Below are 26,187 nucleotides of genomic sequence, written 5' to 3'. Positions count from 1 at the left end.
TCCCACTGAAATACAAACAACTGTCAGAGAATACTATAAACACCTCTATGCAAATAAACTAGAAAATCTAGAAGAAATGGATAAATTGTTGGACACATACACCATCCCAAGATTGAACCGGGAATAAGTTGAATCCCTGAATAGACCAATAACAAGTTCTGAAATCGAGACAGTAATAAACAGCCTACCAACCAAAAAAAGCCCAGGACCAGGCAGATTTATAACTGAATTCTACCAGAGGTACAAAGAGGAGCTGGTACCATTTCTTCTGAAACTATTCCAAACAATTGAGAAGGAGGGACTTCTCTCTAACTAATTCTATGAGGCCAGCATCATCTTGATACCAAAACCTGGCAGAGATACAACAACAACAAAAAAACTTAAGGCCAATATCCCTGATGAACATCTATGCAAAAATCCTCAATAAAATACTGGCAAACTGAATCCAGCAGCACATCAAAAAGTTTATCCACCACGATCAATTCAGCTTCATCCCTGATGCAAGGCTGGTTCAACATATGCAAGTCAATAACTGTAATTCATCACATAAACAGAAATAAAGTCAGAAACCACATGATTATCTCAATAGACACAGAAAAGACCTTCAATAAAATTCAACATCCCTTCATGTTAAAAACTCTCAATAAACTAGGTATTGATGGAACATACCTTAAAATAATAAGAGCCATTTATGACAAACCCACAGCCAATATCATACTGAATGGGCAAAAGCTGGAAGCATTCCCCTTAAAAACTGGCCCAAGGCAAGGATGCCCCGTCTCACCACCCCTATTCAACATAGTAGTGGAAGTTCTGGCCAGGGCAAAGAGAAAGAAATAAAAGGTATTCAAATAAGAGGAGAGGAAGTCAAACTGTCTCTGTTTGCAGATTACATGAACCCATATCTAGAAAACCCCATGGTCTCAGCCCAAAAGCTTCTTAAGCTGACAAGCAACATCAGCAAAGTCTCAGGAAATGATTCTAATATCCAGATTCTACAAGGAACTTAAAAAATTTTACAAGAAGAAAAACAAACAACCCCATTAAAAATTGGGCAAGGGACATGAACAGACACTTCTCAAAAGAAGACATTTGTACGGCCAACAAACATATGAACAAAAGCTCAACATCACTGATCATTAGAGAAATGCAAATAAAAACCACAGTGAGATACAATCTCAAGCCAGTCAGAATGCAATTATTAAAAAGTTAAGAAACAACAGCCATTTATTGTTAAAATAGATGCTGGTAAGGCTGTGGAGAAATAGAGACACTTTTACACTGTTGGTGGGAATGTAAATTAGTTCAACCATTGTGGAAGACAGTGTGGCGATTCCTCAAAGACCTAAAAACAGAAATACCATTTGACCCAGCAATCCCATTACTACGCATATAACCAAAGGAATATAAGTAATTCTGCAATAAAGACACATGCATGCCTATATTCATTGCAGCACTATTCACAATAGCAAAGACATGGAATCAATCCAAATGCCAATCAATGACAGGCTAGATAAAGAAAATGTGGTACATATGCACCATGGAATACTATGCAGCCATAAAAAGGAATGAGATAGTGTCCTTTGCATACATATATATATGGATGGAGCTGGAAGCCATTATCCTCAGAAAACTAATGCAAGCACGGAAAGCCAAACACTGCATGTTCCCACATGTAAGTGGGAGCTGAACAATGAGAACACATGGAAACGGGGAAGGGAACAACACACACTGGGGCCTGTTGGGGAGAAGGGGGAGAAAGAGCATCAGGATAAATAGCTAATGCATGTGGGGCTTAATACCTAGGTGATGGGTTGATAGATGCAGCAAACCACCAAAGCACAAACCTGCATATCCTGCACATGTATCCCAGAACTTAATATAAAATACGATTAAATTTTTTCTTTAAAGAAAAAAGTGTTTATTGATTAGAAGTAATTTTGACTAGAGTAATCAATTAAAATTGTTTGATTTCCAGTTATAGATTTTATGAATAAATGCTAGAATTTTCCATTAAAAAATAATTGGAAAAAAAATTCCACAAAGTTCCAAAAAGCAAAACTTAAATTTGCCATGTCTCAAGTACTACATTGAATCCACGTAAATGAAGTGATGTATAGGCATTGTATTAGGTATTAGGTATTATAAGCAACCTAGAGATGATTTAAAGTGTATGGGAGGATGTGCATAGGTTATATGCAAATGCCATGCCATTTTATAGCAGGGACTTGAGGACCCGTGCATTCTGATATTCTGAGGTGGGGGGGTGTCCTAGAACCAATCCCCCGTGGATACCAAGGGACCACTGGACCTAAAGGCAAGATTCTTGAGACTGAATGACGAGACAGAGGAAGCAAAATTTTAAATAAACAGCACATCAAATTGTGGCATTGATCGGACAGTAATTCTATATTTATAGTGGGAATTACTGAGGAATTCTGTCCTCCTGAGAACCACTAAGCAGAGCCAGGCACTGAGTAATTTTGCTTGGGCATCCTTAAAGGAAATATCCTTTTTTTTTTTTTTTTTTTTTTGAGACGAAGTTTTGTTATGTTGCCCAGGTTGGAGTGCAGTGGTGCCATCTCAGCTCACTGCAACCTCCATCTCCCGGGTTCAAGTGATTCTCACACCTCAGCCTCCCAAGTAGCTGGGATTACAGGTGCCTGCCACTACGCCCAGCTAATTTTTGTATTTTTAGTAGAGATGGGGTTTCACGATGTTGGCCAGGCTGGTCTTGAACTCCTGACCTCAGGTGATCCACCCACCTCAGCCTCCCAAAATGCTGGGATTTCAGACATGAGCCCCCATGCCCGGCCAGGAAACATCCTTTTCTGAGCCACGAACATAAAATGATTCCACAAAGGGGCCAATGCCCTGCATGAAACCAGGGCAATTGGATAAAAATGGCTGAGAGTGGGGAGGTGCAGCTGCGTTACAACTCTCCTTCCTTTAAATTCAGTATTAAATAATTCAATTTAATAAATTGGCCTAGTATTTGTGGTTAAAATGGAGCAGGCAGTGGGGAAACTGTGTTGCTGGAATGTGGAAAGACATTGTCCAAAGGGCAGCCTCCCACCTCAATGGTCCTATGGATGCAAGGGTGCTATGGTCTTCATGCTTATGTTCCCCCCAAATTCTCATGCTAAATTCCTAGCCTCCAAGGCAGGGGGTAGGACCTTTGGCAAGGTGATTAGGAGGTAAGACCTTTGGGAATATGATTAAGAATAGGATTACTAAATCTATAAAAGAGACTCCAAAGGGCTCCCTTGCCCCTTCCTCAGTGTGAGGACAGAGTGAGAAGGCGCTAACCATGAACCAGGAAACAGGTCCTCACCAGACACTGAATCTGCCAGTGCCTTGGCCTTGGGCTTCCAGCTTCCAGAACTGTAAGAAATAAATTTCTGTCGTTTAGACGACATTCAGTCTATGGCATTTTGTTTTAGCAGCCCGAGCAGACTACGACAAGAAGGTCAGTCAAGTGCAGATCAAACCCTCCTTTCCCACCTGCTTCTGCCTCTCAACCTCATTCCTGCGACCGCTGCTATCCATTCTACACACCCAGCCTGCATACTCGGCCTACAGACCAAAATCCCCATCATCCGTGATTTTTCTATAAATTTACCCAGGGCAAGTCAACAAGATTTCAGCAGAAGTGGAATTTCCGTTCCCCAGAAAAAGCTCCACAGGGAGGCTTACCTTGATACTGACAGGCTGTTCGTGTTACTGGCTCCTGTGCTTTGACAACTAAGACTATTTTTACTTTCCGCCTGGGTTTTTGTAGTATTAGTGCCTGTCAGATTCATTTTACCTGCCTCCCATAGTAGAAAACTCCCATGCCCTAAAAACCAGAGAAAAGAATCAGCAGCATGAATAATAACTACAATCTCCTAAGTGTGACAAGCTGAGACTCTGTTTGCAGGACCCCTCAGGACTGTTGTAAAGTGGGTGCTTGGAAAATGGGCATCCACTCAGGGACCGAGCACTGGCTGTGTGTTAAAGACTTGACACGCTTTGTTCCACCAACTCATGAATGATCCCCACTTCTCAGGGAAGGAAACCAAGGCTTTGAGAGATTACGCGGCTGGTCCAGGGTCCCACAGCCCATGGGTCCTCCCCAGGCCTGTGATGCCCAGGCCCTACATCCCTCACTCTGCTCAAAAGTACCTACAATTACAAAATGTGGCCTCTCCTTATCTATCTGAAAGGTTCCCTCATGACCCCAAGACAGGGTGGGTACTGTGAGTGCCCATTTATCAACTGAGGTCACAGAAGCTTCACTGAGTCCAGCCTGCTCTTTGGACCCAGTCCTTTGCTCCTTCCAGAGCCTGCCCCAGGGGTCTGCAGCTTCTTGCCTTTTTTCTTTTTTTCATACCAGTGTCCCTGATCCCAACAACGTGGACACTGAGTGGGCCCTGAGGTCTCCTGCAGGCCCAGGGCTGGGGAGCCAGGCTGAGCTCCTGGCACAAAGGTTTTGACAGGGATGGATGAGCCACTGGGCTGGGCCCAAATCCATTTTGTTCTGAGTCAGCTTCTAAAAAAGGCTGCTAATCTTTAGTTCAAGGATTTTATTGTTCTATTATAGACATTTCAGCCAAAAGAAATGGGAGTCACACTCTATCAGGAACCTCAGAAGTGTCCGTAGGATAGCCTAGACATGTACCTATTTAAACTTACTCTCCAAGGTGGAATGTGAACATAGTCCTGGGCCTCAGTGGAACCTACTCCAGGGCACACAAACTGAGGTGTGGCCGTGGCCCACTAGCCAGGGATAGACTGTGCTCGGTGCCTCTGACCAAACCAAAGCGCACTCACTGGCGTAGCTCAGACCATCCCTGACCTTCACAGCCCTCAGACAGGCCACCCCCATTGTTCATGGAGCCTGCTGAGAAACTCATCAGGCCTGGAGAGCCTTTGGGGAGAGAGACCAGGCCTACCTGGGCCTCCCTGGGCCTCATTCCACCCCGAAGCACCAGAGTCCACCCAGGCCTGGGAGTGTCAGAGAGCAGCCGGGAGATGCGCCCCAAGGCCCTGCCCTCAGCCCCAGGGGTACCTCGCCCTGTACCTCGGCCAGCCCTGGCTTCTGAGTGGCTGGGAGTGGCAAGTGCTGAGGCAACTGAGGACCCGATGGCAAGATTAGACCCACAAATAGGACAAGGCAGGAACATTCCCTGTCAACTTCAATACAAAGAGATTTTAAAATGCAGCTAGTGTGAAACACACCCTGGTGTTTCCCAGGGCAAGAAAGCTTAGAAACAAAACCCGTGGTTTCCAAGATAGAGTGAAGAAACAAATGTTCACAGGGCTTGGGAGTAGTGCTGAACACACATGGACCCTGCTGGAAGACAGGTTTGGTGTCTTACATGTGGCTGGCGGTCTCCCTTTATTCATCTGTTTGCCAGCTTGTTGAAGATTCTAGGCCTTGCAAGCCCAGCTATTCTACCCTGAGCCAGCTTGACAGAGACCACCCATGCACAGAGGTGGGTCTCAGGTCACCATTCTCACCTGCTGTTCACGCTGCTATAACAGAACACCATAGACTGGGTGGCCTATAAACAACAGAAATTTATTTCTCACAGCTCTGAAGGCTGGGAAGTCCAAGATCAAGATGCCAGCAGGCTTGGTGTCTGGTGGAGGGCCTGCATGCTGGTTCATAGATGACATTTTCTCACTCTAGCCTCACAAGGTGGAAGGGGTGAGGGCTTTCTCTCAGGCCTCTTTTCTAAGAACACTAAATCCTATTCCTGAGGGGACTGATCTCATGACCTAATCGTTCCCCTAAAAGCTCCATCTTCTAACACTATCACCTTGGGAGTTAGAATTTCAACAAATGAATACTGGAGGAACACAAACACTCAGACTATAACCCCCTGGAAGCTTGAAAACCTCTGACACCTGCTTCCCAGTCCCAGAGGCTGAGATTTTCCTGGCCTGGGGTGGACCTGGGTTTAAAATCTCCATAGGTGCCTCCAATGAGCTAAGCCAGGGGTCCTCACACTTGAGTGTGCCTCACAAGCCCCTGGAGGGCTTGTTACAACCCAGATGGCTGGGCCTGCCTTTCAGAGGTTCCAATCCAGTAGGGTGCAGGTGCAGCTCAAGGATGAGCATTTGTAACAGGCACCCAGGGGCTGCTGCTGCTGGTGGTGGTGGTCTTAAGACATCTGAGAGCGCTTAAAAGGGGGCATAACAGAGCCCACCTGGCAACCCAGATTATGTGACCTAAGGCTGACCACACACAAACAAGGCTTTGGGAGACAGGCAACCTTAGAGTCCTGGTCCTTGCTCTAGTGCCAACTAACAGGGAGCCCTGGAGATGCCCCTCATGTCTCTAAACCTGAAGCTTCATCTGCAAAATGAGATTATCTGTGTAACAATCTCAGTAAGAGATTGAAGAAAAGAGCCCCAAGTCCCCTGGGCACACTGCTGCTCCAGAAATGATTGAGGAGTGGGGAGCCAGGTGGGTGGGAGTGAACCCCAGAGGGCTAGAGACATGGCCAAGGCCACATGTGCTCCCAGGCCAGGAGGAAGCAGCACTATGTGGCTTATCACTGTCATAGGCCACAGTGCAGCCAACAGGTGTGTTGGGACCAGGAGGTGACTTCTCTTGCAGGCTCTCCACTCCCCAAGGTGGGTGTTCCCAGCACCCCGCTGTAATACCCATGGTCTCTACACACAGTTGAGTGCATTGCTCACTGCTCCGGGGGTGCCTGTGAGATAAGCTCTGGGGAAACTGTCCTCATGCAGAGCAAGCCATGAGTACAGGTGGACAACCCTAAGTGGCTGCTTTACTGTGGAACCCCAGAGGAAAGCAATTCCAAGGTAGAATGAGTACTAGACATGTGGTCTGGAGACCCACATGCTCTGGAGCAAGGGGTGTTCCAGGCCCGTGGTTTCAAGCTCTTTTAGGGGGTAAACTTTTACTCTTCAAATAAAATTTTAAACAGATCCCTAACATATGAAAGGAAAAATATTGGAGTTTTTTTTATTGTGTGCCAGTGGGTGGGGGCAGGAGGAGGGGAGAGTACCTGAATCACAGACCCCCAGCCCAGGGGTGACATTAAAAATATGCAATATGGCACAGGCACTACCTGGGGGAAGGATCAGGAAGAGTAGAGAGGACCTTGGAAATGTCATTCCTGCCTCAACCTCCCCTGCAGAGCACATGAGGCAACTGTCACAGAGCCTGGAACCAGGGGCAGCAGCAAACATTTCTGTAAAGGCCCAAGAATAAATATTTTAGGCTTTTCAAGCCCTGTGGTCTGTGTTGCAACTACTCAATTCAGCCTTCATAGAGCAAAAGTTGCCATAGAAACACATAAATGGATGTGTGTGGCTGTGTTCCAATAAAACTTTATTCACAAAGACAGTCGACAGGCCCCCTGTGGCCAAGGGCTCTTGTTTGTTGAGCCCTGGCTTAGAGGAAAAGGGTTTAGAAGCCACTAGAAACCATAATCCCTATGTTTGTTTTTGCATTTATGACTCTGAATTCTCAGTTCTTTAACTCAACTTGCTTTGCTCTCAGACTAACTAATCTATCAACTGGGCATCATCATACCGTTTTTCCTGACCTTGAGGTATTTATTCCAAGAGCCAAACATGTTCCAATGAGCTAATGAATGTGAAAATGCTTTGAAATGTCTAAAGGACTTTACAAATAGATCCACAAAATCTCTGCATCTAACAGCAGAGTTTTATCATCCTTTACCTGTGTTTCAGAAAGATTCTAGACACCACTCACCAAATTAGGCTGCCTGGGCTGCTTTTAAAGAACAGTGTTTAAAAAAATGCCTCAATAAAAATGCCCTAAAGGGATGTCAAAGCTAGAAAAAACAAATAGTGTCTGGCCCTTTCTGCTAGAGCCTGAGACTTTAAACTCTTCATTAGTATAAAGTAGAAAATCCTCTACTCCCTATTTCATCCTGTTTGTTTACATAGTGGACTCTTAGGCCAGAAACTTATTAGTCAGAAGCCTCGTAGTTAATATCACTGTATGTCTCCTACACGCAGCCCAACCTGTAAGAATGTGGTATTGTTGCTGAATGACACTAAATAATCTATTCATCATTAAAACAATCTTATTCCCACAAAGTTCTAATGTGCCTGCAGAGTGGTAAATTCCTATAAATGATCTCCATCAGTCTACCTTCCACTGTATTTCTGGTAGCAAAGATAATATGGCTACAATTTATTAAGCACATACTATGATTTGCAGCTGCTCTGCAAAGCTTACTTCACTGAATGATTACCAGAAGCCTGGGAAGAAGGCATCTTAATTTGCATTTTACAGAGGGTGGAAATAATTTGCTTCCTAAATAATTTAGGAAGCCACTTGGCATCACACAGGTCGAAAGTGATGGAGTTGGGATTTAGGATTTACTCCAGAACCCAAGTTCTTTCCACACAATTGCCAAATGACTTCATCTATACAAAAGCATTCATTATTTTCCGCAGGGTTCTTTTATTACCAAAGAAAAGATGCAATTTGCAAATGGCACCACTGGGACAATTTCTGCCTCATTGATGACCCCCACAAGGTGAAAAGAGAATCAAATTGTTTCACTTGATGAGGGAATTGTTATGAAGATTAAAGCAAGAGCTATAGCCAGCCTTGGCAGACATAAATTTGGGTTATGATTTTTCTATAATGGTGGTATTTGGCTTTTTAAAATGAGATAAGCATAAAGAAAAATTGGGAAATTTGCTTTTTCAGAAGAAACAAGTTTGGGGGAAATTAATGTAGCAGAGACTAGCTAGCAGTTCACCAAACCTGTTTCTTCTTCTTTCTACATTCCACTGATGTACATGGGCCAGGCTCCCTTGAGGTTAGAGGTTGTCATGTGACTGAGCTCTGCCAATGGAATGTGAGCATCGGTGAGCATCTAGTCCATAAAACCCTGCTACCCCAAATCCTCCATGCTCTTTCCCCTTAATGCAAAGAAGCACAGCAACCTTGGAAGCCAAGTTGAGGAGGGAAAGGCCTAAAGATAGAAGGTTCTGGAGTCCATGGACCCCTTCTTGCAACAGGTGCAACTATAGACTAGAACATTCCATGAGAAAGAAATAAACTTCTCTTGTGTTAACACAGAAATCTGGAGGACTTCTCTGTTACAGCAGCTACTATTACCCTATCTAAATAATTCAGCAAACAATTTGATACAAATTAAAAAGCAGATCACATTAGTTCCAAATCTGTTCCACTTAAGAATCTCAACAGCTATGATTTGAATCATTATGAGAATTACAACTTCAGAAAGAAGTTCAAGTTACATAAGCTAGTGAAATAATGTACAGATGAATCTTAAGTCTTTAAATTTAGTTCTTTCTTGGGTTCAAACCCAGCAATAACCACATTAACCTAATTGCAATTTGTCATTTCTAGTATTTTGGAAACATTTGGTCAAATAAAATATATTATTAAAATTAATTTCACCTGTTTCTTTGTACTTTTGTAATGTAGCTAATAGAAAATTTAAAAGTACGCTTGTAGCTCACATCATGTTCCTACTGGACAGTGCTACTCTAGATTATGCAGACCTCAGATTTTCTATTCAATTATTAATGGGTATTGAGCCCTGCACGGGTGTTGGGTGGCCCTATGTTACTTCTGACAAGCCCTGTGACCTTGGGCGGTTGTTTATCCCCTCTGGTTCTTGTTTTTTTCATGTAAAAGATGACAATGTTGGCCCTATCATGCTTTGTAGACTGGTCGTGTCCAGCCCTCTGATTTTAAACCAGCCCACTCTGATGTCACAGTTTAAACCCCAAACAGCGGGATCCTGACACTGTTCATGGCCAGTACCCTGAACGCATGTTTTCTGCTGGCTGGTCTGTGCCTGGACTCCAGTTCTTGTTTATGGACCACAGGCACCCTTTGAACCTCCCCTCCTGTTGCTTCTCTCATATAGACTTCCCGGTTTCCCTCGTCAACTGCAGCTCACATTTAACTGTTAACTGTGGGCTTCGGGCCAGTCAACAGTTGACCTGTAGGCACTCCTGGCCATCCCCATAGGGCAGTGCCCTGCCAGCCTGACTTTGGTCTTGAAACACAGGCCAAGCGTCCTCTTCACTTTTCGAGGCCTTAGGCCCAGCTAAGTCAGACAGAGTGGGATGATCCTTTATCAAGGGAAATCCAGTGATCTCGCAGTGAAGCCCACACCAAAGGCCATCATTTTAAATATTTTCCTTCTTCCAAAGTTTATTTGAAAAAAGCACTCTGAGGAAAAGCTCATTTCCTTAAAATATCAAGGAACCAAAAACCAAAAGATGATATATTTTTCTGGAGACAGACTGCAAAGTGTATAAATAAAATTCTGTAAAGTGCACAAATAAATATTACAAAGAATTCATTTCTGCTACAGTTGTCTACCATCTTCAATATTACATTTAGCTAACTTAATTTTCCATGGATCAAATTATTCAAAGTTAAATTTCTCTTAATAGGTCATCTGAGTAAACAATTTCAAGTGTTACTTGCCAAAAGAAAAAAAAAAATGTTTCCAGGCTTCAGATGAAATCGGCAGTGTCAGGCTAAGAAAACAACCTTAAAAATTCACAGAGAGCTGGAACAATTGCAAAGAAAAGTTGGAGCCCGGAGGTCAGTCAGTCTTGTTCATGCAGTTCTGAAGGTAGAAAAAAAAAAAAAAAATCACAAATTTCCACCAAAACTAGGTCTTCAAGGGGCAAAGGAAAAATGCCTTTTTTTTTTTTTTTTTTTTTTTGAGACAGGGTCTCATTCTGTCACCCAGGCTGGAGTGCAGTGGAGTGATCTCAGCTCACTGCAACCTCCATCTCCCAGGCTCAGTCGATCCTTCCACCTCAGCCCCCCAAGTAGCTGGGACCACAGACTCATGCCACCACGACTGGCTAACTTTTGTACATTTTATAGAGACGGGGTTTCACCATGTTGCCCAGGCTGGTCTCGAACTCCTGGCCTCAAGTAATCCACCCACCTTGGGCTCCCAAAGTGCTGGGATTATAGGCGTGAGTCACCGCGCCCAGTGCCATTTTTTGAAAGCAGAAAATGTATAAAGTAATATATCCTTAAAGTAGCAGCTGTCATAAGAAGACAGCACCCTGGGCTTTCTCTGGCACCAAAACTGGGCACTCTGTGCTCCTGGTTTTCAGACAGAGAGAAAGGGAGAAGGCAGGGGAGAGGGAAGGGGAGGAGGGGAGAGGGAGTAGAGGAAGGCTTGAGGTATGGCATGGAATTCTGCAAACACAGCAGTTATTAAGGGAAATGGGAGAGTGTCTAGGGGAAGAAGTTGTCTTGAATTTCTATTCTTGAAATTTCTTGGAATAAGTGGATGTGTGCAAGGGAAGGGATAAATGTAGTTGAAGATCTATTTTGTAGGTGAGGAAATGGTCATCTGAGAGGCAAACCAGAATCATGCCCCAACAGGGAATATAACCAGAATAGAGGTAACACTGTCTCCAGTCTCTGAATCTACAGGCTTCCTCTAATAGCATCTAAAGCCAGGGCTTCTGACAGCACAGTCTGAGAAGCCCCATGACATCACAAGTGGCAGCTGGGTGTACTTTATGACAAATGCCAAATTAACTCCTGCCTGTGACCTTGCCACCATAACTCAGACAGCCAGGACACACACTGCACCCCAAACACTCAAGTCCCTGTGTAAATCTTCACTCCTCCAAGCACAGAGGGAAGCCTGCTCCGTAGGCTCTGTTAAGTGGACTGCTGCCGCTGACATCATCATAAATAGGAAGGGAGAGAGTCCAGGAACTACAGGGCTCACTTCCTAGCCTCTCTATTTAAGATTTTCGAGGGCAGACGGCACTATATTTAACCAGCACAAGTAGTATTCATTGTGCCCAGGGCCTCTTAAGGAAAACTGAACAATGTTTTAGAATGAACCTGCCCTCACCTCACTCCTGCTCAACCATTTCACCCAACAACAAGTTAGAGGCAGAGAAGATGAATATTATTAAAATGATGCTTCTAAATCAGGACCTTATGGGTGCTTTGGCTCTCAACTTTTTTCATAAAATATCTGTCCAGTCCAGACCGAGGAGCCAGCTTCGACAGCATTCTGGTAAGGGCATGGAGGTAACCAGGGCTCACATGTGTCTGTGGCAATGTTCTGATCCTGTTGTTAGAAATAGTCAATGCAGCAGAGATGATGGCATTCATTGCCATGCCTGAGGTCTTCAGGGCTTGCCTACATGGGAAGATGGTACTGAAGCCTCCTGTCTAGATGACGGTCTGTTTAGACCTGAGCTACCTGTGGTGTGGCCTGCTGACAGACTCGCTCTGCAGGGAGTAGCTGGAGAATGTTGCTCTAGGAATCTTGCACTGTGCCCCACCCGTAATGATGCCCCAGGACAGAGGGTGGGAAATTCACGAATACACTCCTACTACAGTGCCATCAAACCCAGGGCACTAAGCTGTCCACACTTTATTAGTAATTCTCACAGCCATCATGAAAGATCAGAATGATGATGTCAACTTCTAGAGAAGCACACAGAGACTCAGAGAACCTGGTTATTTGGCCAAAGTCCACAGCTTCAGGTCAGTGTGACTCTAAGACCCGGGGTAGAGATAAGGCCCTCAGATTTACATATTTGCTCTACACCCTTGAGATGTTTGCAATTGGGCTGGAAAGATAGGAGATACATCCAAAGACAACTGCAAGTTCTGACCACCCTGTCCAATAGCTCTTTCTGTGATGATGGAAATGTTTTGGGACCTGTACTGTCATCTGTGATCCAACTATCGAGTATTTGACATGTAGTTGGTGCAACTGAGAATCTGAATATTTAATTTTAGTTGGTTTGAATTCATTTGAATTGAAATTGCCATTGAATGTCCATATTTAACAGCACATGTGGAGACATTTTATACCAGCAGCAGTCAGAAAAGAATGCTGCAGTCTGGGGTGGTCCAAGCAAGCTTCATGAAGCACATGGGCTCTGACCCAGCCCTTGATGTGTTAGGATTTGAACAGAACTTCTCCTGTTTCAGGCATGATCATCTTCCTTGTGGAATTTGGTTCTGAATCAAGGGCCTCAGAAACCAAGCCCAGTTCTTTTGGTCTGCAGGTAAGGAAATCAAGATTGTCCCTCCTGGATTCATATTCCCTTTGGACCTGCTTTTCACAGCATGAGTCAGCTTGCTTTTGCTTCCTCCCATATTCCTCCTGAAGCCTTTCCTCTCCTCCCTTTCCCTGTGTGGCCCCTGCCAACACAGGCAGATCCCGGGTTCATGTTCTTTTTATCTACCTAGACATTTTCTTTTCTATCTGTGAGGCTGAGTTATTTCCACTCTTGGAATGACTTTGAATGTGCTTTATGCTTCTACATCTGTCACTCTGAGAAAGGTATTTCCCAATACAGTGAGCAATGCTACTCACAGAGAGACCAACCACCTGCCCCCAAAACACACCCCAGCAACAGGGAACAGAATCCCCCCATCCTTGCTGGTTCTGCATATGGCTGAACTTAATGCTCAGAGCTGGTCACCATGTCCTGTCTGATTCCATTCTTTCCCATACCAGAAGTGATACCTGGGCTTTCTAATACTATTAGCTGATTAATCCTAATTAGCTTATTAGTTGGAGAAAGATGTTGAAAACTATTTGACTACAGGACCAGATCTGCTCTTGGCACAGAAGCTGTGCCTTCCCTGCCATGCCTTTTCAGGCTAGTCCTTGGAAATCTCTGTTTCTTAAAGTACACGTGGTTCAGTCCCTCAGTGGGGCACTTGGACCCTTCATACCCATTTTCATTTCTAACTCACATAGCTGCCCATGTGCTGCTTCACTTTCAAGTGAAAAATGCTCCTTGTGAGCATGGAACAACAGCCACAGTAACCCTTGGATTCTCCAGGTTGAGGAACACAGACTACATAGGGTGTTTTTTTTGTTTGTTTTTGTTTTTGTTTTTTTGGTGGTGGTGGTGGAGGCAGGGCAGATAACTATTTTTAATTCTTTCCAGCTTTGCTTGAAAGCTGATTGTTAAGAGTCTAAGTATGGTGGGAAGGGCACTCCCACCCATCTTCCCAACAGATCGCAGACCTGCAATTCTCTGACATGTCTTCTGTACTCAACAGCCTGTAGCTCTTTGGGCTGCAATGGAGATTGTTTATATCCTTCCATGCTGACACTAAAGATGAGACAGGCCTTTGGATGTAGGATCAGCATGTCATTGAGCTCCTGGGCCCTTGACAGTGGCACACATGAGGCCAAGTCCCACCAGGGAAGGACAGAAAGCCCCAGAGAGCTTTGAGGTCCAAGTCAAAGCAGCAAAATATGGCTACAGACCTACTCCATCCCACCGCCTGTTTTGGTACAACCTGTGAGATAAGAATGCTTTTTAAATTGATAAAGCATTATAAAAATTTATTTTAAGAATACACTACAGATGCGATATGTGGCCTGCAAAGCCTACAGTATTTACTGTCTGGCCCTTTCCAGAACAAGTTTACCGACTCCAGGTCTAAACCTTCAGGGACTTCATTCATCCAGAGGGATGCCTGTCACGTCCCTGAGGCTTGGTGGGCTGGGTCCTCACAGCTCCTCATTCCCTTTGATCTGCTTTGTTTTCTTTTTCTGTTTAGTAACATTAGAGATAAAATGTTCCATATATATTTCTGGGGAATGGCATAATCGATATCAAATCTAACAACCAATAAATTAATATTCGCCTCTTCCAAGAAGATCAACATCGTGAGTGACGATCTGGCCCAATCCCTGTGTCTCTACTGTGATAGAAACAAAGTTCCTGATTAAAAACCAGCCAAAGAGGACCAAAGCGATCAAAGCAAAGGTAACCACAAAATATCCTCACCCATCCTGCCCCTGCCTTGGTTTCTCACTTGGCAGCACCAGCCTCCACATCTGATCTCAGTACCGCATCAGGAGTGTCACTGTCTCTGACTTACCCCCAGCTCCAGTAGAAAATGAACACAGAGGTCAAAACACAACTTAATAGTCCCTTAGGATGTCACCTGAAAGTTTCTTAGACTCCCGTCCTAAACATCTTTAGAAGCTTTCTGGATTAAAATTCTAAGAAAACACACAGCAGCTGGCTCTTCCTCAGCCATACCCAGACAAAATGACAGCTGCTGCCCATGAGTAGCCAGCACTGTTACCTGGTTCAGTGCAGTTCTTGCTGTTCCGGAGTCCGGCATCTTCGGAAGTCAGAGTGTCGTTCACCTGCATCAGCTTCCTCGCCATCATCCACTTTCTGTCTTCCCCTATGAGGTCCATGAGGTCAAGCTCTGGGGAGACAAAGACAATAACCACACATCATTCACAGCTGGGTTTCAGCCTCTACCGACGCTGCATGCCCGCTGCCCTCATCAGCCATCACTTGTTCAGCCCCTCCTGCACCCCCAGCCACTCTGCCTCTAGCTGCCTGAAGGCTTCCTTGCCGCACCAGTGGGATGACTTTGAGGTGTATGTTCTAAGCTGGATTCTAGATTCTTCCCAGTGGGATCAAGCTCCAGTTGTCTACTGTGTAACTCTCTTGATAAAGCACACTTGATCAACTGCTCCCCCCTTCCCTGTCTCAATTCCCTGCTCCCAGTGACATGCTGAGAAATGTTTAACAACCAACTCTCGAAGGGGGAGAAAAGCCCTGTTTTGCAGCCACTGGCCAACTTCTGTGGTGTCAATATTCCCATTGTAGCCAATGCCAAGCTGCCCACATGACATCATTGAAAATGGTATTCGGAAGAGATGGACACAATCAGCTCCACTGAGTCAATAAGAGCTGGCTCCAGCCCACCGAGGTCTAGCCCCTGCCAGTATCTCCTGAAACCAGCCCCCAAATGAACCACCCACCATTGAACATACATCAGGATCTGCTTCTGGGGGTTATCAAGCAAAGACATAATTTGCCATCCCCAAAGCATAGGCTCATGAGTGCCACACAGCATGTTTTCAATGAACAAGAGATGAAGGCATGAACTAGGAAAAAGTAGGTTGGGAGAGCAGGTAACAGGGCTCAGGGCTGCAATGACTGTGGGGTTGGAGGTGCCAGAAGAAAGAACACAGGCTAAAGAGCACACTGAAGGGGCCAGTGCAGTGCATTCTGTTTGGGGCATGCTGAGTTTGAAGAGCCTACAGAGCACGGAAAGGGAGGAACTTTGGAAGTCATTGGAAGGGATACTCCTGCTTCTTTTTAAATCTTTGGGGTCTTCCTGAGCATTAAGATTACAGTACCACAAAGCATTTCTCCTTGACCCAGAGAACAGTGGAATGGCCACGCTGCTGGCCACAGCATGACTCTCTCTTTAGGTACCGTGTAGATGGGCAGATGCCGTGGTGCTCGACCCATATTACTTGGTTCTGACCTCTTCAATGCCAGCTGGCACTGAAGCTGCACAGGTGCAGCTTCTAGCACCTGCCTGTCATTGCCCAAGGCCTTTTTCTGGGCATCACCTTGGACATCCATGTGGCAGATTAGAAATGCTGCAAATGTGAGTGGAGGAACCTCGGGCAGAAAAGCAGAGCCACAGCAAGCCTCAGGGAAGTCATCAGAAATAGGGAAGGGTGGGAGGCACATGTATGAATGGGGTCTCCCGGTGGAGAAGAGGGGGCACCAGGGAGAAGGAATGGAAGAACACAATATCCTTCAGAGAGGAGACAGAGCAAAAGGATACAGGAAGGGATATGAAAGGAAGGAAAAGAGCAAGGAAAGCAGGTGTCGTGGAAGGTAAGCAGAAAGAGAATTTCAGGAAGGAAAGAGTAGCCAACAGCCTTGACCACCATGGACAGATCAGGTAAGATGAAGGCAGAAAGATGACAGGCGGGGCCTGGCATCATGGGGCCATGGGAAGACACAGACAGTAAGCCAAGCTGCCAAAGTGGCTCTTTCCAGGGGCTTGGCACTGAAGAAGCGACCTGAGGCAATGCTGCCTCTTGAATGTCCAAAGTTGCCGCGGGCGGAAAACAGATCGAAACACAAGACGCGGGCCTAACCCATGGGCCCAGTGGCCTTCACACAAGGCCACATGGTGCACCCAGCCACACCAACACGGTGTCTGAAGTGGTCACTGAAGAGCTGGAGGGCATTCTGCCCTCTCCTCTACTTCCACAGTGATTCAGTTTCCCAAATGATTTCTCCTTCGTTACTGAATTCAAACCTCACAACACCGCTCAAGAAAGAAAGAGAGTGTGGACATTGCCTCTCCAGCACCTGATCACTGCTGGCTCAGGGTAGGTACTCAGTAGGTATGTGTTGAAATAATTAGTCCCACTTTTTAGGTGGAGAAAGTGAGACTCATGGAAGTGTCTGGAAATCACAATGCCTGTGGGCACCTCACCTAAGCTAACATGATGCACATAATATCAGTAGCTCATGAACTGAGGTCTTCCTCAAACACAGACCCTGCTTCCACATGTAAATTTAGCAAGATATCAAATTACAGTTTATGCATATCGTCCAGGAGAGCCCCCCAGGTTTTTTCCCCCAAAAAATGGAGGAAGGATGTGGAGTCTAATGAAAAGAAACAATAATTTCAGACTCTTGAAATACAAAATTCTACATGGTGGCCACATGTATCAGCTTAGCCCAGATTATGAGGACAATATCAAAGATAATTCGAGGTTAAAGCAAGGCATTTGCGTAGTTTGGATAACCTGAATGGTGGATTCTAATGGTTAAGAATAGTGATGAACAGAGACAAAAAAGTTTCAAAACCTCATGAAGAAACGTTAAGGTTAGTAGCCTTAAACTCCCATATTATCACAAATAATCTGAAAGTGTGGAGAAGGGCATCCCCTCTGTTTCAGGCTGGGTTTCCCCAGAAGCAGCCCCTGAGAGAAGGATTTGTGAGAAGGTGGTTTATACGGGAGGTGATCCCAAGAAGAATTGGTAGAAGAGCAGAGTAGGACAGGAAATGCTAATAGTAGGTGCATTTTAAGTCAGTTGCCATCATGAATAACTAGAAACTGATCTCTCTGGATAGCTTTGGGGGCCAGCGTAGACATGCATCTCGGACACCTAAGATGTGAGGAAGCTTAGGTATTCATCCACCTACTCCTAGTCTAACATTGGTTGAAGCTGATGAAAGAGGACATAATCCCCCAGCATTTCTAATCTGCCACATGGATGTCCAAGGTGATGCCCAGAAAAAGGCCTTGGGCAATGACAGGCAGGTGCTAGAAGCTGCACTGTGCCAGCTGGCATTGAAGAGGTCAGAACCAAGTAATATGGGTCGAGCACCACGGCATCTGCCCATCTACACGGTACCTAAAGAGAGAGTCATGCTGTGGCCAGCAGCGTGGCCATTCCACTGTTCTCTGGGTCAAGGAGAAATGCTTTGTGGTACTGTAATCTTAATGCTCAGGAAGACCCCAAAGATTTAAAAAGAAGCAGGAGTATCCCTTCCAATGACTTCCAAAGTTCCTTCATATGCCAAGTTTCCATGGTTCCGTAATTCTGAGAGAAAAGCTGATACCAATTAAGAGATGTAAAAATAAAGCCAGCTATTGTAGCAGAAAATTAGAGGATTTTTAAACATAATGATTCAATATCTTCAGGAATTAGACTCTTAAGGCAGCACCTCTGGATTCCAAAACCTGCAAACTTTTATCTCAACAAAAGTGTATTTGACCACTGATGGCTGATGTAATAACACAGAGACCAGAGTCTGAGAAAAGAAGAATGATGAAGCAATGCATTGCATCCATTTCCTTCCCACAGAGAACCAAGTTTGACAATATTATAGCACAGTTCATTTGTCCTCACAAAACTCCTGCTGAGCTAGGAAGAGGCAGTTGGTTCTGGGGTCAATTTACTTTTAGAGTACATAAGTCAGAGGATAAGCAATTTGTCTAAGATCAGAGCCAATCCGTGGCTACATCAACTATCATTTCGTAGTTAGCATGGCTTCCATTCACTGAATGTCTGTGATGTGCAGAAACCTTTCCATTCTTCACCATGTTTCATCTTCATGGATGAAAACCCTACATGGAAATACTAGTTCCATTTTGTAAATAAGGAAATTGATAGGCAGAGAGGTTAAATATCTTGCCCAAGGTCACACAGTGAGCAAGTAGCAGAATGAGGATTTGAACCCAGGTATAGTGACCTCAAAGGACAAATTCTTGGTAGATCCTGGGATAGGATGAAATCCATCCTGGTTTAATTATACAGCTATAGTAAAGTAGCTCAATAATGCAGCCTGCACCTTATAATAGGTTAGCAGTGAAGAGGTAAATAAGTCTCACTGGTCTTATTTCAAAGATGGTTGTTTCCTCAGAAATTACAGTCATGCACTGTAAAATGACATTTCTGTCAGCGTCGGAGGGCATATATAAGAGTGGTCAATTTTTTTTTTTTTTAATTAGAGACATGGTCTGGCTCTGTTGCCCAGGCAGGAGTGCAATGGTGCACTGCAGCCTCAAACTCCGAGGCTCACATGATCCTCCTGCCTCAGCCTCCCCAGTATCTAGGACTGCAGGTGCATGCCACCATATCCAGCTAATTTTATTATTTTTTGTAGAGACAGAGTTTCACTATGTCGCCCAGGCTGGTCTCAAACTCCTGGCCTCAAGTGATCCTCCCACCTCGACCTCCTAAAGTGCTGGGATTATACGCACGAGCCACCACAGTCAGCCCCATAAGATTTTAACACCATATTTTTACTGTCCCTTTGCTGTATTTAGATATGTTTAGATACATACATATTTACCACTGTGTTACAACTGCCTACAGTGTTCAGTACAGTCAGTCACTTGCCGTACAGGTTTTTAGCCTAGGAGCAATAGGCTATATCAACCAGGTTTACGTAAATACATTCTGTGATGTTGGTACAAGAACAAAATCGCCTAACAGTGCATTTCTCAGAACATATCCCCACTGTTAAGGGACATGTGACTGAATTGGGAACAGCAGTGAGGACGAGCATCCCCCATGAAAGGTTCACAAACGAAGAAATAAGACACTTCTAAAGTCCCACTGCGTGCAACTCACTCTGCTCAGTGTGATTTCCTAGAGACTGGGCTGGTCCCACAAATTATGACATGGAGGGCTATCTTCTTGCACTTAGGGAGGAGGGGCAGAGGGTGGGCAGCTGGGAAGGCTTGGAGGGTGGGAAGGTGAAGGGGATACGGAGAGGCGCCCACACTGGCTATCCTCCCTGCTCTCCCCTCGCTCACCTCTCCAGCTTCCTTGGACTTCTCTGCTACAGCAAAGAGGCCGCTCCACAAAGCTATACTTGAGCAATGTCAACAAAAACACTTGGCCCCTGTCCATGGCATTCTTGGCTCCTCATCTGCCAGGCCCTGGAAGTTGCATGTTGGCCTAATTAGTCAGGGGAGGGGTAGGGGATGAAGAGGGGAGGCAGCAGGCTCACATGTCACATGTCACGGGTGGAGGCAGTCTGCAGGACTGCAGGCTCTAAGAAGAAGGGACAGGAGTGGGCCGTGGGGATAGCACGGGATGTTGGCTAGAAGGGGAGGAAACCAAGCTCTCAACTCGAGAAGCAAGCCGCATGCACTAAGGAAGGACACAAAGTGAGGCTGGACGCCAAGTTTCCATTACAGAGCTGTGTGCTCACCCTTTTGTGCTCTCCTCCCTCCTCCTCCCCTACCGCCCTCCTCCCCACAACTGGGGCTTAGAGAGCCCAAGAATTTCTGACACCAAGAATGGATCTCCCTGCATGCCCCCTGACAAACAGCCTTGACTAGCAGCCTTCACCCTAACACTGTCTCCTATGTGAACCTTGTCCCACAGGGCTTGCAAACCCTTCCCAAACACTAGCCCCAGGCCTGGTGGAGAGGTGGAGCTGCCTGCTCTCTGATAAGAGGATTAACTCCTTCAGACACCGTGGTGGCAGCAGATGAGGAAGTTTGCTGCATCATCAGCAAAATTATCTTTTATGCCCCTTATTATGTGCCAAGCACCCTTCCAGTACCATCTCACTCCATCCTCTTGCAGGGAATGCTGATGCGGGTAAGCAGCCAAGCCAGGACCCTAGGCCAGAGCTGACTGCAAAGCTCAGGTATGTGTTTCTCACCTGTCCCAGAGCTCCAGGAGCCCAGGGAAGTGGCCTTAGGGGCATAGCAGCTCCTTTTGAGAGGACGTATTAACTCTCCCCTCCCTATGAACTGGAATACTGCTTTTCTTTTTGAAAACTGGGATGCATGAACAGACACTTCTCAAAAGAAGACATTTATGCAGCCAAAAAACACATGAAAAAATGCTCATCATCACTGGCCATCAGAGAAATACATATCAAAACCACAATGAGATACCATCTCACACCAGTTAGAATGGCAATCATTCAAAAGTCAGGAAACAACAGGTGCTGGAGAGGATGTGGAGAAATAGGAACACGTTTACACTGTTGGTGGGACTGTAAACTAGTTCAACCATTGTGGAAGTCAGTGTGGCGATTCCTCAGGGATCTAGAACTAGAAATGCCATTTGACCCAGCCATCCCATTACTGGGTATATACCCAAAGGACTATAAATCATGCTGCTATAAAGACACATGCACACGTATGTTTATTGCGGCATTATTCACAATAGCAAAGACTTGGAACCAACCCAAATGTCCAACAATGATAGACTGGATTAAGAAAATGTGGCACATATACACCATGGAATACTATGCAGCCATAAAAAATGATGAGTTCGTGTCCTTTGTAGGGACATGGATGAAATTGGAAATCACCATTCTCAGTAAACTATCGCAAGAACAAAAAACCAAACACCGCATATTCTCACTCATAGGTGGGAATTGAACAATGAGATCACATGGACACAGGAAGGGGAATATCACACTCTGGCGACTGTGGTGGGGTGGGGGGAGGGGGGAGGGATAGCATTGGGAGATATACCTAATGCTAGATGACGAGTTAGTGGGTGCAGCGCACCAGCATGGCACATGTATACATATGTAACTAACCTGCACAATGTGCACATGTACCCTAAAACTTAAAGTATAATAAAAAATAATAATAATTAAAAAAAAAGAAAAAAAAAAAAGAAAACTGGGATGCAGAGAACCATCTGGCTGAAGCACTCAGAGGGCCATGGCAACAGCCTCCCATTTGCAGATGAAGAAACTGAGTCTTGTAAAGCCGAATGCAACACTGGAGAAAGAATGTCTGGAAAACTCAGTTAACGGCACAAGAAACACAGCCAAGGGCAGCAGCACTAACTCAGGCTCTCTAGGCTGGTTTGGTGCTCCTCACTAAGGCTATAAATACCCCACCCTACAGTTTACACAGCTGCCTCCACTCTGTACACCCCGGGTCTTCACCCTGGGGTTGGAGGTCAGGTTTGCATAAGCCCGCAGCCAGCGGACGCCTTCTGCAGACTTGAGTGAGCAGCACTGCTCTCCAAATGACCCCTTTCCTGCCCCTCCCCCTGAAGTCTCAGAAGGATGAGCCTGGTGTCCTCACCCTCTGTGGGTGAAGAGGGGAGCAGTGGAGGCCCTGGCTTCGTACAGGTAGATTTTTCTCATGGGTTTTCCAGCTGAAGCAAGAGCTTCCCTGTGCTTTTGTTCATGGTCCTTGGAAAGGAGCACCAATTGTGGAGAGGTTGCAGCCCCCAAAAGGAGCTCTCCTAACCCAGAAGGAGAGGAGGATGCTGGAGGCTAACAGGGCCATACATCCCCGAAACAGACCTCTCCTAACCCAGCAGGAGAGGAGGAAGCCAGAGGCTAACAGGGCCATACATTCCCCAAATGGAGCTCTCCTAACCCAGCAGGAGAGGAGGAAGCCAGAGGCTAAGAGGGCCATACATTCATTCCCCTCAACTGCCTCAAAGTTTCCAGAAAGTCAGAGAAGGGAATATCCAGAGAAGGTGGCTGGGAGAAGATCTCCAAGCCACAGGAGGCGATAGGTTCTGTTTAAATTGTCTTCCATGAGCTGTTTCCACAGCCTGTCCAGTGAGCAAGGGGATGCTGAGAACACCCCCTTGGGCTGGGTCAGGGTCTCCCTCTAATGTCCCCAACTCAGCGGCGGCAATCACAGGCATCAACTCTTACACTGGATGTAAATTTCTCACCAGTGTCAAGGCACTACACCTCCACTCCAAGAGGAAACCCAGATTGAAAGTTGAGCGTTTTCAGTCCCTCCAATAGGACAGGCCTCCCTTTAACCCAGAGGGGAAGAGGGGAGAAGGCAACCCTAGCCACCTGCCCACTTGAGGCAGGGCACTTCGTGCCTTCTCCCCTCTTCGCCTTTGGATTAAAGGGAGGCCTGTCCTATTGGAGGGACTGAAAAGGCTCAATTGATACTGGCAAGAAATTTACACCAGTTAAGAGGTGATGCCTGTGATTGTCGTTGCTGAATTGGGGACATTAGAGGGAGACCTTGACCCAGCCCAAGGGGGTGTTCTCAGTATCCCCTTGCCCATTGGACAGGCTGTGGAGACAGCTCATGGAAGAGGATTTAAACAGAACCTATGGCCTCCTGTGGCTTGGAGATCTTCTGTCTTCTGGATGGAGTCCCTGTCTTCCAGTCAGAGGAGGAGCAGCATTGGCACCTCCTGGGGCTGGACCAGAGTCAGAATCTGCATCTCACAAGATCCGCAGCAGATCCCTGGGCACCCTGGAGTCTGAGTTACTGCTCCCAGACCCTGAGGGGCAGCCCTCCCGGCAGGATCAGCAAAGGGAGGCTGCAGAGCCTGCAAGCGCCTGGCAGAGGGCTGCAAGGTTCAGGGAAATGGTTTCCACCCCCAGTGGCTGGGCTGGCGGCACAGAGAAAGCAGAAGTCCTGATGGAGAAAGGGACAGGGGTGGCTAAGCCAGCAGCTGGGACTTCAGGGCTCTGATGTGAGGCTGTGGGGTTCACCTGTGTCTTGCACCCTGGGAGAATGGCCCCATCACCAGTCCCAGTGCAACTCCCCTATGGGAGGGCAAAGAGAGGCCTGGCTCTTTCTCTACTTCCCATCAAAATCCCTTTGCCTTCCTGTCCGACATGACACCGACCCCTACATGGCCTCGCCCACACTGGCCTAGGTTAGGTATGAGGAGGGGAGACTGGCTGAGCCCCTGGCAAGGGTGGCCTTGGGAACAAGGGATGGCCCAAAGCACCTGGACCAAAGCCCTGAGCCAGAAGTCCAAACTGGTCCCAAGGGCAGATTCTGCTGTGATTGTTGGGCAGATCGAGGCAAGCTGGTTGTGAGGGTGGCACAAAGATGGGAAAGCCCACATATTCTCCCACTTCTTCTAGAGGGAAGCCCTTCCTCCAGGAAGCCTTCCTGACCCTCCAGGACTTCCTTCACAAAAACCTGTCCATCTTTACTCCATCACCCGTCCCTGACCCCCACCCGCAGGTTGTAAGCTCCAGGGAAATTCAGTTATGTTTTTTTCTTAGCTGTGTCTCCTCACCTCCCAAAGTGACAGCCTGGATGCTGTAGCCGTTGTGTTCCAGCATTTCATTAGAGCTACCACCTGGGTAATCACTGAACCACCAAGGGAGGAGGGAGGCACAGCGTACAGAAAAGATCCCAGGTCCATGGGTCCCACCCCTCAGGGCCATGCCCCTTGACCTGGGGATTAAGTTTAAATGATAAGCCCAAGAATTTTAGTGGCAAGCTTGAGCCAGAATCCAGATTTTCTGGGTTGCTGGACAAAACTGTCTGCATGACAGCCTTGCTTCTCAAAGTGTGGTCCCTAGACCAGCGGCATCAACATCACCTGCAAGCTTGTGAGACAGGCAGCATGCTGCATCAGAATCTGCATTTTCACAAGGTGATTCATGTGCCCAGCAATTTTGGAGAAGCCTGACAGCCTGTGCTTACCTATTTTATCCCAGCTCCACTCACAGACATTGTTGCGTGCCTTCAAAGTTCCCGGCACAGTGCACAGCTTGATCTCTCCATCTCTAAAGCCCAATATGCAGTCTTCAACATCCCCAGGACCAGGAAGGCCCCTCACTGAGACCACTGGAGTCTGAGTTACTGCTCCCAGACCCTGAGGGGCAACCCTCCTGGCAGGATCAGCAAAGGGAGGCTGCAGAGCCTGCAAGTGCCTGGCAGAGGGCTGCAAGGATCAGGGAAATGGTTTCCACCCCCAGTGGCTGGGCGGGCAGCACAGAGAAAGCAGAAGTTCTGATGGAGAAACGGAGAGGGCCTAAGCCCCTGCTGAAGATACTTCAGCATCCACATGGGAGTGGCCACCTGAATACGCTTTCTCCCGTATCTGCCAACAGTCCTCTTTTTAAAAATTTTTTATTTCAATAGTTTTCAGGGAATAGGAGGTTTTTGGTTACATGGATAAGATTTTTAATGGTAATTTATGAGATTTTGGTGCACCCATCATCTGAGCAGTGTACACTATACTCAATGTGTAGTCTTTTATCCCTCACCCCATTCCCACCCTTCCCTCCAGGTCCCCAGAGTCATTCTTACGCCTTTGCACCCTCATAGCTTAGCTCCCACTTATGAGTGGGAACATACAATGTTTGGTTTTCCATTCCTGAGTTACTTCACTGAGAATAATAGTCTCCAACTCCACCCAGGTTGCTGCAAATGCCATTACTTCATTCCTTTTATGGCTGAGTGGTATTCTGTGGTGCATATATACCATATTTTCTTTATCCACTCATTGGTTGATGGGCTTTTAGCCTGATTCCATATTTTTGCAATTGCGAATTGTGCTGCTATAAGCATGCGTGTGCAAGTGTCTTTTTCATATAATGACTTCTTTTCCTCTGGGTGGATTCCAAGTAGTGGGATTGCTGGATCAAATGGTAGTTCTACTTGCAGTTCTTTAAGGAATCTCCACACTGTTTTCCACAGTGGTTGTACTAGTTTACATTCCCACCAGCAGTGTAGAAGTGTTCCCTTTCACCACATCCACACCAACATCTTTTTTTTTTTTTTTAATTATGGCCATTCTTGCAGGAGTAAGGTAGTATCACACTGTGGGTTTAATTTGCATTTCCCTGATCATTAGTGAGGTTGACATTCCCATTTTGAAATTGCTTCAGAAGGCTTCACAAAATCAAGTCCCAGCATCCTGGTTTCAGAGGTTTCTCTTTTCAGAACATCCCCATCTTTCTCCATTGAACTACTAAATAACGTAAATGTGGTTCTTTTAATGACCTACAGGGCTAAGCCCAGGAGTTCTCTGCTCAAAGCCTGCCTTTCTTATGATGGTCTTCAGGTATTTCAAGGGCCCAAGCTCAGCCCCAAGGCAACACTTGCTCCTCAGGCTCCGCTTCCTCTGGCCCTTGCTGGACTTCAAAAGCTCTCCTGCCACCCTTTG

At 46.1% G+C, this 26,187-nt stretch overlaps 1 protein-coding gene across 1 annotated transcript in view; it reads right to left on the bottom strand.

Moving 5' to 3' along the window:
* The window catches only part of SLC24A3 (solute carrier family 24 member 3), a 512,775-nt gene that overhangs the window by 427,887 nt on the left and 58,701 nt on the right, over positions 1–26,187 (bottom strand). Inside the window, exon 2 of the mRNA XM_008962961.5 lies at positions 15,104–15,232. Coding sequence (XP_008961209.3) covers positions 15,104–15,232 — 129 coding nt within the window. The remainder of the gene's footprint in view (positions 1–15,103; positions 15,233–26,187) is intronic.

The sequence above is a fragment of the Pan paniscus genome, chromosome 21, assembly GCF_029289425.2.
Source record: "Pan paniscus chromosome 21, NHGRI_mPanPan1-v2.0_pri, whole genome shotgun sequence".
Taxonomy (NCBI): Eukaryota; Metazoa; Chordata; class Mammalia; order Primates; family Hominidae; genus Pan; species Pan paniscus.
The sequence above is the reverse complement of the archived record's forward strand: the minus strand, read 5'-3'. Positions and strand labels throughout refer to the sequence as shown.